The sequence below is a fragment of the Ziziphus jujuba genome, chromosome 10, assembly GCF_031755915.1.
Source record: "Ziziphus jujuba cultivar Dongzao chromosome 10, ASM3175591v1".
NCBI lineage: Eukaryota > Viridiplantae > Streptophyta > Magnoliopsida > Rosales > Rhamnaceae > Ziziphus > Ziziphus jujuba.
In genome coordinates, this window is record NC_083388.1 from 17,092,532 (window position 1) to 17,106,014 (window position 13,483).

The 13,483-nt window shown below is 32.2% G+C and overlaps 2 protein-coding genes across 2 annotated transcripts; one reads left to right on the top strand and one right to left on the bottom strand.

The window, feature by feature from the left end:
- Positions 1-2,836: 2,836 nt before the first annotated feature.
- On the top strand, positions 2,837-3,758 carry LOC107411469 (auxin-responsive protein SAUR50). Its single transcript, XM_016019057.4, has one exon. The coding sequence runs from the start codon at positions 3,073-3,075 to the stop codon at positions 3,520-3,522; it is 450 nt and encodes a 149-aa protein (XP_015874543.1). The 5' UTR covers positions 2,837-3,072; the 3' UTR covers positions 3,523-3,758.
- Positions 3,759-9,003: 5,245 nt separating this feature from the next.
- Positions 9,004-13,299, bottom strand: LOC107411473 (ABC transporter F family member 1). The gene is made up of 6 exons (XM_048469311.2): positions 13,096-13,299; positions 12,716-12,956; positions 12,222-12,295; positions 11,924-12,134; positions 11,603-11,837; positions 9,004-10,472 (listed from the first exon to the last, which is right to left on the bottom strand). The coding sequence occupies exons 2-6, from the start codon at positions 12,947-12,949 to the stop codon at positions 9,415-9,417; spliced, it is 1,812 nt and encodes a 603-aa protein (XP_048325268.1). The 5' UTR covers positions 12,950-12,956; positions 13,096-13,299; the 3' UTR covers positions 9,004-9,414.
- Positions 13,300-13,483: the final 184 nt, after the last annotated feature.

Genomic DNA, 13,483 nt, shown 5'->3' on the forward strand with positions numbered 1-13,483 from the left:
AGGTTCTGGGTTTGAAACTCAACAACTCCATCCAAAATAATAAAAAAAAAAAATGTAAGAACCCAGAGAAAAGCCCAAAAGAGGCGAGCCTACATTTGAAGTCCTGGATTTGAAACTCAACAACTCCATCCAAAATAAAAAAAAAATAAATGTAAGGACCCAGAGAAAAGCCCAAAAGAAACGGGTCTACATTTGAAGAGTAATGTTAGAGAAAAATATAAATAAAATAAAAGTTCATCTTTCATAAGCTTAAGCTTTTGGGATCAGTGGTATTTCAACACACATATGCATGGTTTCCATTATTATAAAGTAAATCTAGAAAAATATACCATAAGCTCCACAGTCCACACCAAATAATTAAAATAACAATTAATGCGACGGCTTTAATTATATGGATGAATAAAATAGTAGTTATAATTCAAACTAAACCAAACTAAGGAAGATATTTGCCTTCCCCTTATGCCTTAGTCGTATTATTATTATTATTATTATTATTATTATTATGGCAAAACCTTGAAAGTTCATTATCCACCTAGGGAAGACAAAGACTGCGCCACCATGAGGATCTTTTCCAGATAACGTTGGTTTGCAGTTAACTCATACTCACCCAACCTAGCTAAAATATCTATCTAGACATCAAAATGTGATCCCACTATACATGAATATTCACCAGATAACGTTGGTTTGCAGTTAACTCATACTCACCCAACCTAGCTAAAATATCTATCTAGACATCAAAATGTGATCCCACTATACATGAATATTCACTGTCAAAGTGTCAAGTGCATGTATAATAATACAAGAACTTTTTGAGCTTTTATGTATTGGAATGACAAGATGTATAGTAGAGAATCAATTTCTTTCCCAAAATGTATCGGGGAGGACCCCTTGACTCGACCTTTTTTGAGTCTCTATCCCGACCTTGACTATCCATTTTCTTATTCTGTAGGCCACATAGAAACGACATTGAAGTGATTAGTGACTCAAAATTGTTAGGAAACTTAATTAGGATTGTTTTGTCTCATGTAAAAATGGATTGGACGGCTTTACAAGACCTGACTTGCTTCACAAATTAGGCAAGAAAAACCATGTGTGTTATTTAGGTTTTATTGATCACGGCTAATGTCAAGACGAACTCAATGTAATCTTTTCTTCTCATTTCATTTTTTTTGTCGTTGTGTTGTCAAGTGGATGTATATATCCATTTTTTGGGATCCGAGGCAAGGATTTGTTCTTATATGAGTTTTTCAGGAACTTTTGACAATTAATGAAAGAAAAATAAACATGATATATGAAACAAACCCGTTAATAATTAAAATATTTATACAAGAAACTTGAATTAGGAGACATAATCAAGTCGTATACATTCCACCTAATATATATATATATATATATATATATATATATATATATATATATATATCAGAAGGTGAGATAGATTAACATATACGTGAAGATGCTAATCGTAAAAGGGTAGTCAATTCATCAGGAAAAAAAAAATTATAAAGGGTAGCCAGCTGTTAATAGTGAAGGGTTGTAGTGTATAGTTGATCTTACAGAAGCATCTCGATCAACTCTTTTACTCCAAGTGTACATTTGAAGTGATATTGGCCGTCCATATGGAAAAAGATAAATGCATTCTGATCAAGTGGGTATAGTGATGTGATGGTCCAAGTTTTTGATGTTAGCAGTGCGTACTTTTCCTTTGTCCGTATATGTACTTTCAACTTTTCTGAGAGTTTTTAATTGGCAAACTCTTATTCATACACATATAACTAGTAATAAAATTAATAGAACAAAGTGAAAATATAAATAAATAAATAATTATCATAGTTCCACGGAGACAAAAATGCCAGCAATAATATACAAGATAGATTCATACTATCTTCTAGAAAGTGCTGCATGACATACTTACATATATTTATATGGCATAGCTATGGAGATGTGGTAGGTTGGAGAGATTTGTGAAGATTAGGAAACCCCGAGCTAATTTACCAAACAAGGAAACCCCGAGCACTTCACATGCAGATGCGCATCAAAGTACTACACTATATATATATATATATATACTATTTTAACCAAAAATTCTAATATATATAAGTGCATTGTGTGCAGGTGAACTATAATTGAGATGCATTTGCATATGCATATGTACAGCCTCAATCAAGAACAAATATTTTGCAGATGTACATTCCACCTGATAGAGATTAGATAATGTTAATATCTATATCTACTGTTACTATATATTAAGGAACAGATTCCGCTTGTATATAATATATATATATATATATATGTATATATATATATAGGAGTGTATCACTTATTATATATCTAATTTTCGCTTGTAATGCCATATATATAGACTGAGTGGTTTGTATTTATACTCTTGACTTTTTCAGTTTGATGAATTTAGCCTTCTCTAGTCTATTGGTTATTCTTTTTACAACCAACATGCATTCCATCAATTTTGATGGGATATGGATACGCAAATTATTAATTTGTGATATCTGCACCTGATAATTATTTTACGGATGTATTTTCTAAATTGATAATGTAAATAGGTAAACTGACCAACCCGTATATGGATACAGAGTAAAATATGAAATAAAAAGACTTGAAAGAAAATGAAAACGAAATTGAAGTAGTACGTGGGGATAGGAGACGCAAGTAGGTAGTAAGGAGGCATGAGGATACATAACCCTGCAGAGGCCAGTGTCAATAATTTGAAGGCAGACATGACAAGCTTTAAAAGGACGTTTCATGGTGAGATGAATGCTAGTAGTCACTCCTTCACATGCATTGGTCTCCCTTATTTACACTCACCGCACCATGTCGTTTCCTCTCTCTCTCTCTCTCTCTCTCTCTCTCTCTCTCTGCAGCTTTGACAAAGTGATTGAATGGCTATACCCATATGCATAGCAAACTTTCTTCCAATCTTATCTTTGACCCTATTATATAACGGGACCAAAGCTCCTCCTAGAAAGTACCATCCATCCAAAAAAAAAAAAAAAGAAAAAAAGAAAAAAAACATAAAATATTTCAAACACCAAGCATATTCACAAAATCATATTTATGGCTAAGAAGCTTAGGGGCAGCAGTAGTGGGAAGAAGAAAAACAGCATTGTGCAGCTCAAAATTGTAGCACAAAAGCTGCAAAAGAGTCTTCTAATGGGTCGGAAATCGAACTCTTATATGAACGAGAACCACGAAGAAGTATGCGATTTGACACCGGTTCCTGAAGACGTGAAGGAAGGGCATTTCGCAGTGATAGCTGTGGAGGCTGATGAGGAACCAAAGAGATTTGTAGTCTCTTTGTGCTATTTGAGTCACCCAACTTTTCTGAGGCTGTTGGAACAAGCAGCGGAAGAGTATGGTTTCGACCATGAAGGTGCACTAACGGTTCCTTGCAGGCCAAGCGAGCTGGAGAGGATATTGGCTGAGCACTGGCAGGAAAGAGATGAGTCTTCTAGTAGTGTTGGGGTCAATTGGGATTCTTGCAAAGCCATGGTGCAGAGCTATTAATGAAGCATAAATTGTTTCAAGCTAAGCGAATTCCAGATTGAAATTGGGATTTGGTTGTTAATTTTTCGGATTAGTGTTTTTGTTAGTTTCTCTCGTGCAACAATAAGGCTTTTCTAGTTTTGTAACCGGTTTGTCTTCCCTTTTACATGTATTTGACTAATTGGTTGCCTCATCATCTCCATGGAAATATGCATATTAATTCCTATAACTATAATATATATACCCTTACTACTTCATTACCAGTTCTTTTACCTCTCTTTGGTAATTTCAATCAAAATGCATGCTTCAAATAACATGTTGCCATTTTTTTTTCTTTTTTAATTTTCCCCTTTCAGATAGAAAGAATTTAATTTCAATGTACATGTTTTAAAATTTATATGAATACTAATTGGATATATTCTCTATATATATATATTTTTTTTTCTTTTCCTTTAAACGAGTTTTATATGGATATTGAGAGATTCGGTATTTATGATTCAAGTAGCAATAGTACTATTCACCCCAAAAAAATTTTATAAAAAACAAAAGGAGCAATGTACTGTCTTTTTTTTTTTTTTTTTTTTTCGTGAATGAGTAGTACTATACCTTCAATATTAATTAAGGATTTTGAAATTGTATATTTGAAGTAGAAACACATATACGCAGTGGTTTTAAAAATGGGTGGCAATATTCCTAAATAGTTTAAATATTGTATTTTTTAATTAGTACTGCGTACGTACCTCAATAAAGGATTTTATTTTTTTATTTTTGGGATAAATCCAAAGTAATGGATTTATTAATGTAAAATTATGTAAAAGAAATTATGAAAGCTATGGCATCCAATTAATTCATTTGATGATTGAATAATCAAAGGTAAATTTACCGAGACGGAATTGGGATCTGGTGGAATCTAGTAAAAAAAATCCTATAAACTTCTTTTCTACCGTTCTATATTATCAAATCATTTTATGTTTTCTTTTGATCTCTGTATTATCTGACAAAATAAGAAAGAAAAATATCCTTATAAATATATACATTTGTTCTTAAAAATATTAAGAAAAAAGATAAAATTGGACAATTAATTCATTGTGTTTTTATAAAAAGTAAATAAATAAAGAATCTAGAGTATATTCAATATAGAGTTTGATAAATTTAAATTTAATTTGGTATTTCAGTTGCTTGTAAAATAGTTAGTTTTGGTTGTACTAAAGTAAAAAATAAATTGTAGCCAGCCAGTTTTTGCTTTATTAAAGTAAGAACAAAAAGTAGAAAGAATTAGTGAGTATTTAGTAAACAAATGTTTCAAAATTGCAAGTTTTAAAATCTAAGATTAATTATATTTTAGTATTTTGAATTTTCAAGATTTTGCAATTTCAATCTTAAACTTTGAAATTGTGTAATATGAACCCTCAGGTTTCATTTTATGCGATTGGTCCAAGTACAAAATGATCATTAACAAACTGCCCATGTGCATTGTACGTGACCTTTTTTAATTGCAATTTGATATCTTAAACTTTAAAATTCGTACGATTTAGATATTTAATTTTATTAACACATATTCTGTTACCCTTAGCTTTTAAATTTGTACAATTTAAGCCTTTAGTTTCATTAACTTGCAAATTAGAATTTCAATTTAACTTGTGCGATTTAGGCCTTGCATCTTTCAAATAACGTAATTTATGAATAAAATAATACTTATTAAAAAGATTAATAATCAATAGTACAAAAGGTGTAAATAGGTTTAATTTAAATAAATATTTTTTTTGGTAAATAAGTTTAAATTAATATTTATTATTTTCAATTAAACATTATAATATAATAAAATTAACCATAAAAACAAAAGTCAATGAAGCATTAATTATTAATTTAAAAATTTTTACCTAAGAAAATATATTTATTTAAATTATTAATTAAAATTTTTTTCTTGAAAAAGTATAGCATTTTTACTATAATGTATTTAAAAGTAATTTATACATTTTTTTTTACTATGATTATTAATTATTTTTTAATAAGTATTATTTTATTTAAAAATTATGTTATTTGAAAAAATAAAGGAGATGATAGATTTTTGAGGCAATTAAAATTTCTTTTTGGATTTTGTTATTTGTTTGTGTTTTTCTTTTTATGTACATTATATTGATCTTTATTATTATTGTTGTTAGTTAAGTGATATTAGTTTAATTAGTAAGTCACTCACACCTATAACTAAAAAATTATAATTTGAAATACCCATGTGGGGGAATGGAAAAATATTGTAAATTATTATTATTATTATTATTAGATAATGGTTTTGGGGTACCAACCTAGTTGGTATGTCCTGATCATTATCTATTTACAGCCAACCATTTTGGATTATTATTATTATTATTATTATTATTTTGAAAAAATATATTTTTTCTTGCTAAAACGTTCCTAAATAGAATTTAAACCTATGTATACGTTTTTTACTATTGATTATTAATTATTTTATTTATAAATTATATTATCTGAAAAATGGAAAACCTAAATTGCATAATTTTAAAAATTAAAATCTAAATTACACATTATTAAATCACACAAACTTAAAATTGATGGTACCAATGTGCACGTGAATAAAGTGGAGGATCAAAATTGTACAAATTGAAAATTTGAGGGTACCAAAGTGTGTTAAAAGAGATCACATGCAATGCATGTGTACGATCTGTTAATAGTTGGTTTGTAATTGAACTAATTCGCACAAAATTTGAAATTTAAGGATTCAAATAGCACAATTTCAAAATTCAAAATCGAAATCACACAATTTTGAAAATTCAAGGTATTAAAGCACAATTATTATTTAAATATATTATATTCTAAATTGAAGATACCTTCTAAAATTACTATTTTCTTTATTTAGTAAAATGAACTATTTGAAATTTAAAGTATAATCATATTTAGTAGTGCATTTGGAGCTCTAATAAATGTTGCCAAGTAAAAATAAAATAAAATAACACCTGCCTCTTCCTCTGTGTTTTTGGCAAAAAAATATGAATTTTTTTTTTTTTTTTGGCTTGAATAAAAAGATGTTTTCTAATAGTATTAAACCGTAGTTAAGGACCACAAGACATTGTGGTATGGGACCATCCGAGGTAATACCAATACAAATTGCATAAATTAGAATATCAAAGTAACATTAAAGCATTTTTTATAACCATTTTTAATCAAACGTTCGTTATTTTTTATATGAAACATTTTTGACAAAAATGCTAAAAAAAAGAAAAAAAAAAAGTGATATAGAATTTAAGTACTAATAAAAAAGTACTCTCAAACACACACACACCATGTCTGGATGTATGATTTTAATTTGGCCACGACTATTGTTGTTGAAGTACTCTCAAACAGACATTATGTGTGGAGGTACCATTTTTATTTGGCCCAACTGTTGTTGACTGTGTCGAAGGAGGGATGTAGTGATTATGTAAGGCTTTTACTGCTTTTCCTCTTCTGTGCTTTTAATGCAGTGATTATTTACCAAAAACATGCGTGCAGGTATGATTAATTCCAGCAAACGAATTAAAATTCCAAGCTAAAGTTGGCGATAAATAGATCGGCTCTCTGAATAAGAACGGTTAAGCCATAAGCAATCTAACCATTTGGGAACCCTAAAATTTTGGCAAATATCATATCATGTTTCACATATAAATTAAGAGATAGCTTTCAAAATATCAAATATACATATATACAATCATTTTTTTATTAAAATATTCTAATAAGTTTCTCATGAGGACCTTTACTAATAATTTTTGAATTAATTTAAGAATTAAAAATTAAAAATATAATCTTCAACCATATAAGTTTAGTGATATATTAAATTATAAAAGGAATAATCCTATATGAATTTATTTAAATTTTAATACTTAAAGCAATCTAAAAACTCATAAAAAGAAAATTTGATGATTTTCCATCAAAATGATTCTTAAATGGTTTGGATGGTTCTAATGAAAATTATCAAAAACGTTCTTTAACTACCTATATTATTTAATAGTACTGTTTTTATTTATTTTTCTTTTATCATTGAAACTATATAAAGAATTCCAACTCAACATCATTATCAAAAGAATCAATAATTTTGCTATGCTCTCCAAGTAACTTTGTTTAGATTCCATATACTTTTTTAAAACCATTATAAATGTCTCTTTATTTTCTATATATATTAAAATAAAATCATTTGTATTAATATTAAATAATTTTTACAACTTAAAGTCAAAAAAAAAAAATTAAAAATCAACATTTTATAATAATTAAACAATATTATAAAAATGCAATTATAATCTTTAATTGTTAAAATTAATTAATAAAATCATCATTTTCAAAAGCCTAGAATTTCAATGTAATTACAACAAAAACTAAATCAAATTTTCCCGAAAATAAAAGATGAGATGAGATGGTGTACATGCTTCAGATTTCCAATTTTGCAGAGACCAGTACAACTGGCAATGCTAGTGACTTGACACCTTTTGCTACTTTCCGAGTCTTTTTCTAATTTTCTCTTTTATCAGACAGTCATTTCATCGGGGCTCCACTTTGCTTACCACTCATCTACGGCCATTGCAATGCTTCGGAAACTGCCCGTACTACTTCAATATTGACACGTTAAACATTATTTCCATCAAATTTTCTACTTTCAAATATAATTTTTAAGAAATATTTGAAGCAAAATACAAAGTCCCATTTATTAAAAATATATTCCAAAATGTTCAGAAAAGAAAACCAGTGCACTATCTTTTAGTTTATTCTACCAAATGCAAATATCTCTTAGTTTATTCTAGTACTATAATGGCATAGGGGTCTAACCAGTGCACTTTCCTTTTCCTCTTTTCAATTTTCTTCGCGTGCTAAGAAGAATTGAAAGGTTCCCATAATCCTATTTCTTGCTTGGTATACTTGCCAATTGCAGAATGTTGATACCAAGGGCAACATGAAATATCGTTTGCTAAAACTGAGAATAGTACCTTACCTACTCAGGATCTCAGGCGTAATATCATTTTGAACAAAATAGTTAAGATGGCAATAAACTTTCCATGTCGGGACACCTAGATCAAAGTTTTATTCATTTATTTATTTATTTTTAATTCAAGTTCAGGCATCACACAAGCAGCCATGCCTCCTAGCTTCATGCAGATGGTCATCACTAATCAAACTCCGACCATCACTACATTGCATGCAAATCATCAAACTCGCAAAATCCAAAGCCAAACCAACTTGATCATTCTGGAAGAGTATAGCCTAAACTCAAATTGAACCAGTCCCAGTGTCTTCATACACTGAAACAGGGCTAAAGTTTAAGAAAACTAATTGGCTTTCTTATAGACTCAAAGAAAGAACACCTGTCATATTAGGCATCTTAAGAAGTAGACTGAATCTGGGATGTTCACAACATAATGTTTTTAACAATGTTGGGTTCGACATTGACGGAATAGTGTGGGCACACAAAATCAAGTCCACCAGCTTCAACTGTGTGTTCAATATCAGAAGAATAAAATATCAATAATGATAAGGCTAATATTACCATAATTTATGCTCTCAAATACAACATATCTTTATCCTGGAGGATATAACAGGATACAAAAAGGTTCAGGTAAGGCATTAATATCGAATTGGTCAATGACCAAGCAAAATAGGATAATAAATGTAAATGATAGGTCAAAAAACAAAAAACGAAAAATACGACCCCACTAAAAGAGCATAAGACGGCACCTCCAACAGGCAATAGGCTTGAAACAATAACCAAGCCATCACCATCCATTCATCTTTTTTGGCTTTTCGTAATGATCCACTATTGCGGGAAGAAATTACCGAGCAGCAATATCCCCATATCACATTGTACAAACAACTGTAAAGTTGATGCCTACAGATAGTCCAAATACCATAAGCTTCCCTCTTGACCTACTAGCTTCAATCAGATAAACCAGCCTTTTGCTTGAGGTGCTCCTTAAAGTCCATAATATCACCCTCCCACCGGGTCACAGCTTGATTTTCACAGACCCATATCTCTTCAGCTACCTGATTTATGAGTCTGAAATCATGGCTGACAAGAACCATACCACCATCCCACTCATTCAATGCTTCAGCCAGTGAATCGATTGTCTCAATATCCAAATGGTTAGTCGGCTCATCCAAAAGCAGCAAGTGAGGTTGCCTAAATGCTAGCCAAGCAAAGATCACTCGGCTCCTTTGCCCATCCGACAAATTCTTCATAGGCATTATTTGGGCCTTACCTGACAACCCGAACTTACCAATTGCCGCCCTCATCCTCTCTTCCTCATTTCCTGGATACTCTCTTATCATATACTGTAAAGCTGACATGTCCATGTCAAGCTTTTCAGCCAAATGCTGGTGGAACTGAGCAATTCTAAGATGATTATGCCGCCTAACCATGCCATCAAGAGGAGTCAACTCCCCTGTCATCAGCTTCAGTAGCGTACTCTTTCCAGCTCCATTAGGTCCAACCAGGGCTATTCGTGAATCTAAATCCACTCCAAAGTCAATGTTCTTGTAGATGAGATTATCAGGCGTATACCCAAATGTTACTTCAACAAATTGAAGCACTGGTGGAGGAAGCTTTCCCACATCAACAAAGCGGAAGACAAGAACCTTGTCTCTGACCACCTTGTCCGTAAGTCCACCACGCTCCATTTTTGCCAAAGTTTTCTCTTTGCTTTGTGCCTGACGAGCTAGCTTTGCTGACCCATGTCCAAATCGGGCAATATATTCCTTCATTGAAGCAATCTGTTCCTGCTCCCACTTGTACTGTTTCATCTGATTCTCCTCCAGTTCAGCACGGGTCTGACAATATTGATCGAAGTTACCAGTGTATATCTTCAGCTTCTTGTTTTGCATGTGGATGATGTTCGTGCATACACCATTTAGAAAGTCTTGGGAGTGTGATATCACCACCAGAATACGCTCAAATTTCTTTAAAGTCTCCTCCAACCACACACAAGCTTCCAAGTCTGTTAACAGATGAAAATAAGTATACATTAGTATCAAAGTCAAATGCACTCCTCCATTAGAAGGCAATGGCCACAACATCTATCTATCAATGAAAGAAGTTAACTATAACCATCAACTGACACACAGAAAATATAATCAGCAAGCAAACTTCAAAAAGCACACACATTTAATTACCTTTCAACAGCTCAAAAACTTGCCAATACAACTATATGATTAGGAGTCGAGGCAGAAAACCTAGATGAGTTATAGGCATTTATTACAACCAACCAAAAGGTAAAAGCAGACATCAAATCGTCTAGCACATCTCATTAAAACTTCTCCATTATCTTTCATGTTCCGACTTTAAATACTGAACAGGTAACTTTTAGATCCTCTTTAAAAAAAGCAAACTATACAGAAAATCAAAACAAGTGCAAAACTAATTTCTACAGCAACTTTATGAAACTAAGACCATATTTTGCTTGCACCTTCATGCATCGATTAATTGGACCAAAAGTCACACAATAATGCAATATGTTTAGTCTACAAAACTAGATAAACTTTCATATGGACAACCGAAGAGTTCAGACCCAAATTTGAAATAAAAATATGATGGAAAATAAACTATTAAAAGAAAAAAATAAAATAAAATAAAATCTAGCTTTAGCTTCCAGACCTAAAAATGTCTCTGCTTAACATGAGCAGTTGATTCTTTAAAAAGAAAAGAAAATTGAGAAGCATAAATGACAAATTCTTCCTCTACATGAAAAAGCAAATTAAAAGCAATTATTAAAGAATCCTAATAATATTCTTCTGTTGCACAGCAGAAATAGTCAATGCAAATATCATTTATTCCACATGTCTTTTTCTTGTAATATAAGTGTAATGGTTAAAAGACCACATTACTAAACCAAAATCCTTATCCACAACAAGATTTCAAATCAAGTTAATTAATACTTTTAGCCCATGAGGAAAAATTGACCTTTAAATCATGCAATGAACCAGATAGGACAAATTAGACCTCAGAGAAAATTTCGGAAAAAGCTCAACATCATGGTAAATCCTTCTCTAGCCAAAACCTAAGTTTTTGCTATGGGACACGTGTGTAGTAAGAGAAAAACCAAATTCAGAAATCCTAACGGAAATTTACCAAGATGATTGGTAGGCTCATCAAGCAACAGGATGGTTGGATTCATAAATAGAGCCCTTGCTAATGCAATCCTCATCCTCCAGCCACCTGAAAAATCTTTAGTTTTCTTTGCCTGCATCTGCTTGTTAAAGCCAAGACCAAACAATATTTCAGCAGCACGCTTCTCAGCCGTAGATGCATCCAAAGCTTCCAAACGCTCATAAACTCGGTCTAGCTGCTCTCCTCCTCCATCATCCTATAGCACAAAAATAAATAAATAATAAAAGTGAGGATGAGGGTTGCAAACCACCGACATCATAGTCTAAAGTTACTTCAACAAACCTGTGCTCCCAAGGCTTCAGCTTCTTTCTCCAATTGTAATCTCTCCTCATCACAGCTTATGACAGCCTCAAGTGAAGACATGTCAGAAGCTTCAATTTCCCTGGTGAGGTGATATATATCCATGTGCTCAGGAATTGGAAGCTCTCGACATCCTATTGCAGTGAGAAGTGTAGATTTCCCACACCCGTTTAATCCAAGCAAACCATAACGTCTGCAATGAACACCAAATGGTCAGACACAAAAACAGCCCCAGTATCGAATTGCATGCTATGGAAATTAAGTAGCTTATTAGACTAACCTGCCATAATTGAGTTCCAGTTCAGAATCAACTATAAGGTCATGTCCATGGAAAGTAACCGATAGCGACTCTATCTGCAATGATCAGAAAATTGGGTTCATTATTATGATTAAGATTAAAATCAACAACAAACTGCATGTATGTAACTTTTTTATAACACATCCTTTTAGGAAAGACTAGGCCATGAACCAGCATCCAATAGCTACACAATAATTCATGTGGAAAATAAAGATAAATTGTAACAATTAACTGGTCTTTTAGACTTCCTATTCATTTTGATAATACTGTGAAGATTGAACAGTTGGAATTTCACCCTAATTTTTCGGAAAAAACAACAAAATTTGTTACAGTTCAGCTAACAAAGTCATCACGAAAACTATAGAAAATTATCAGAGACTGAAACACCATCAAACAAATTCACAAAAACTCAAATAACAACAAATAAATAAAATAAAATAAAAATAAAAAAGCAATTGAAAGGATATTATGCTTACCCGGATATCTCTGGAGAGAGGGTGCGAACAAAGCACTCCCGTGCAAGTCCGATCCGATATCTGAAGCGCCCCGACCCCATTCGCCAGCTTATCGGCTCCATTCTGCGACTCGGATGCCGCCGCAGCCGCCGATGCTTTAGACGATGCAGCAGCAGCTGCAGCTTTGCCTCCTCGCTTGGCAGCCGCCGCCGCCTTCTTCTGCGCCGCCTTCTTCTTGCTAGCGTCCGACACCATCCTTAACCTGCAAAAACCACCACACACCAAAAAAAATATAAAATAAAATAAAATAAAATAAACAACTTCCCATAAATCAAAAACCTAACACATAAAGCAAACTACATATCAAATTGATAATAATAATAATAATAATAATAATAAACCTTTTAGCAACGAAGGATGGGATCTGGGAGGCGATCGAGGAAGAAGAGCGTAAAAAGAAATTAAAAAAAAATAAACAAAAAAATCAGATCTAGGGTTTTTTTCTTCCCCTTCTGTACGGTGGACTTGGTGTTATGTCGGGTAAGCGAGGCAAAAACCCGGTGAATGAGGGCTCGAGGTTATTCGCAGAATGAGTGGAGGTGGGGAGGAAATTTTATTTATATATATATATAGATATATAGCGCAAGGTGTCTTGGGGGTCTCCACGTGTCTTAGAGCTCGTGTTCAAGTCCCAGAGTCTTTGTGAGAGAAAAAAGAAGAAAGCACTTACGGGTTGCGTATCCAAACCAAACTGTCTGAACCTTCAGTTGGAATTGGAAACCTTAGGTC

What these genes read in the sequence shown, in the direction of transcription:
- LOC107411473 (XM_048469311.2), bottom strand. Translation starts at nt 12,949, where the DNA reads ATGGTGTCGGACGCTAGCAAGAAGAAGGCGGCGCAGAAGAAGGCGGCG. An exon ending in CTCTCTCCAGAGATATCCGG is followed by an intron (nt 12,296 to 12,715) that starts GTAAGCATAATA and finishes TGATCATTGCAG; the next exon opens with ATAGAGTCGCTATCGGTTAC. An exon ending in TGAGCCTACCAATCATCTTG is followed by an intron (nt 10,473 to 11,602) that starts GTAAATTTCCGT and finishes ATCTGTTAACAG; the next exon opens with ACTTGGAAGCTTGTGTGTGG.
- LOC107411469 (XM_016019057.4), top strand. Translation starts at nt 3,073, where the DNA reads ATGGCTAAGAAGCTTAGGGGCAGCAGTAGTGGGAAGAAGAAAAACAGC.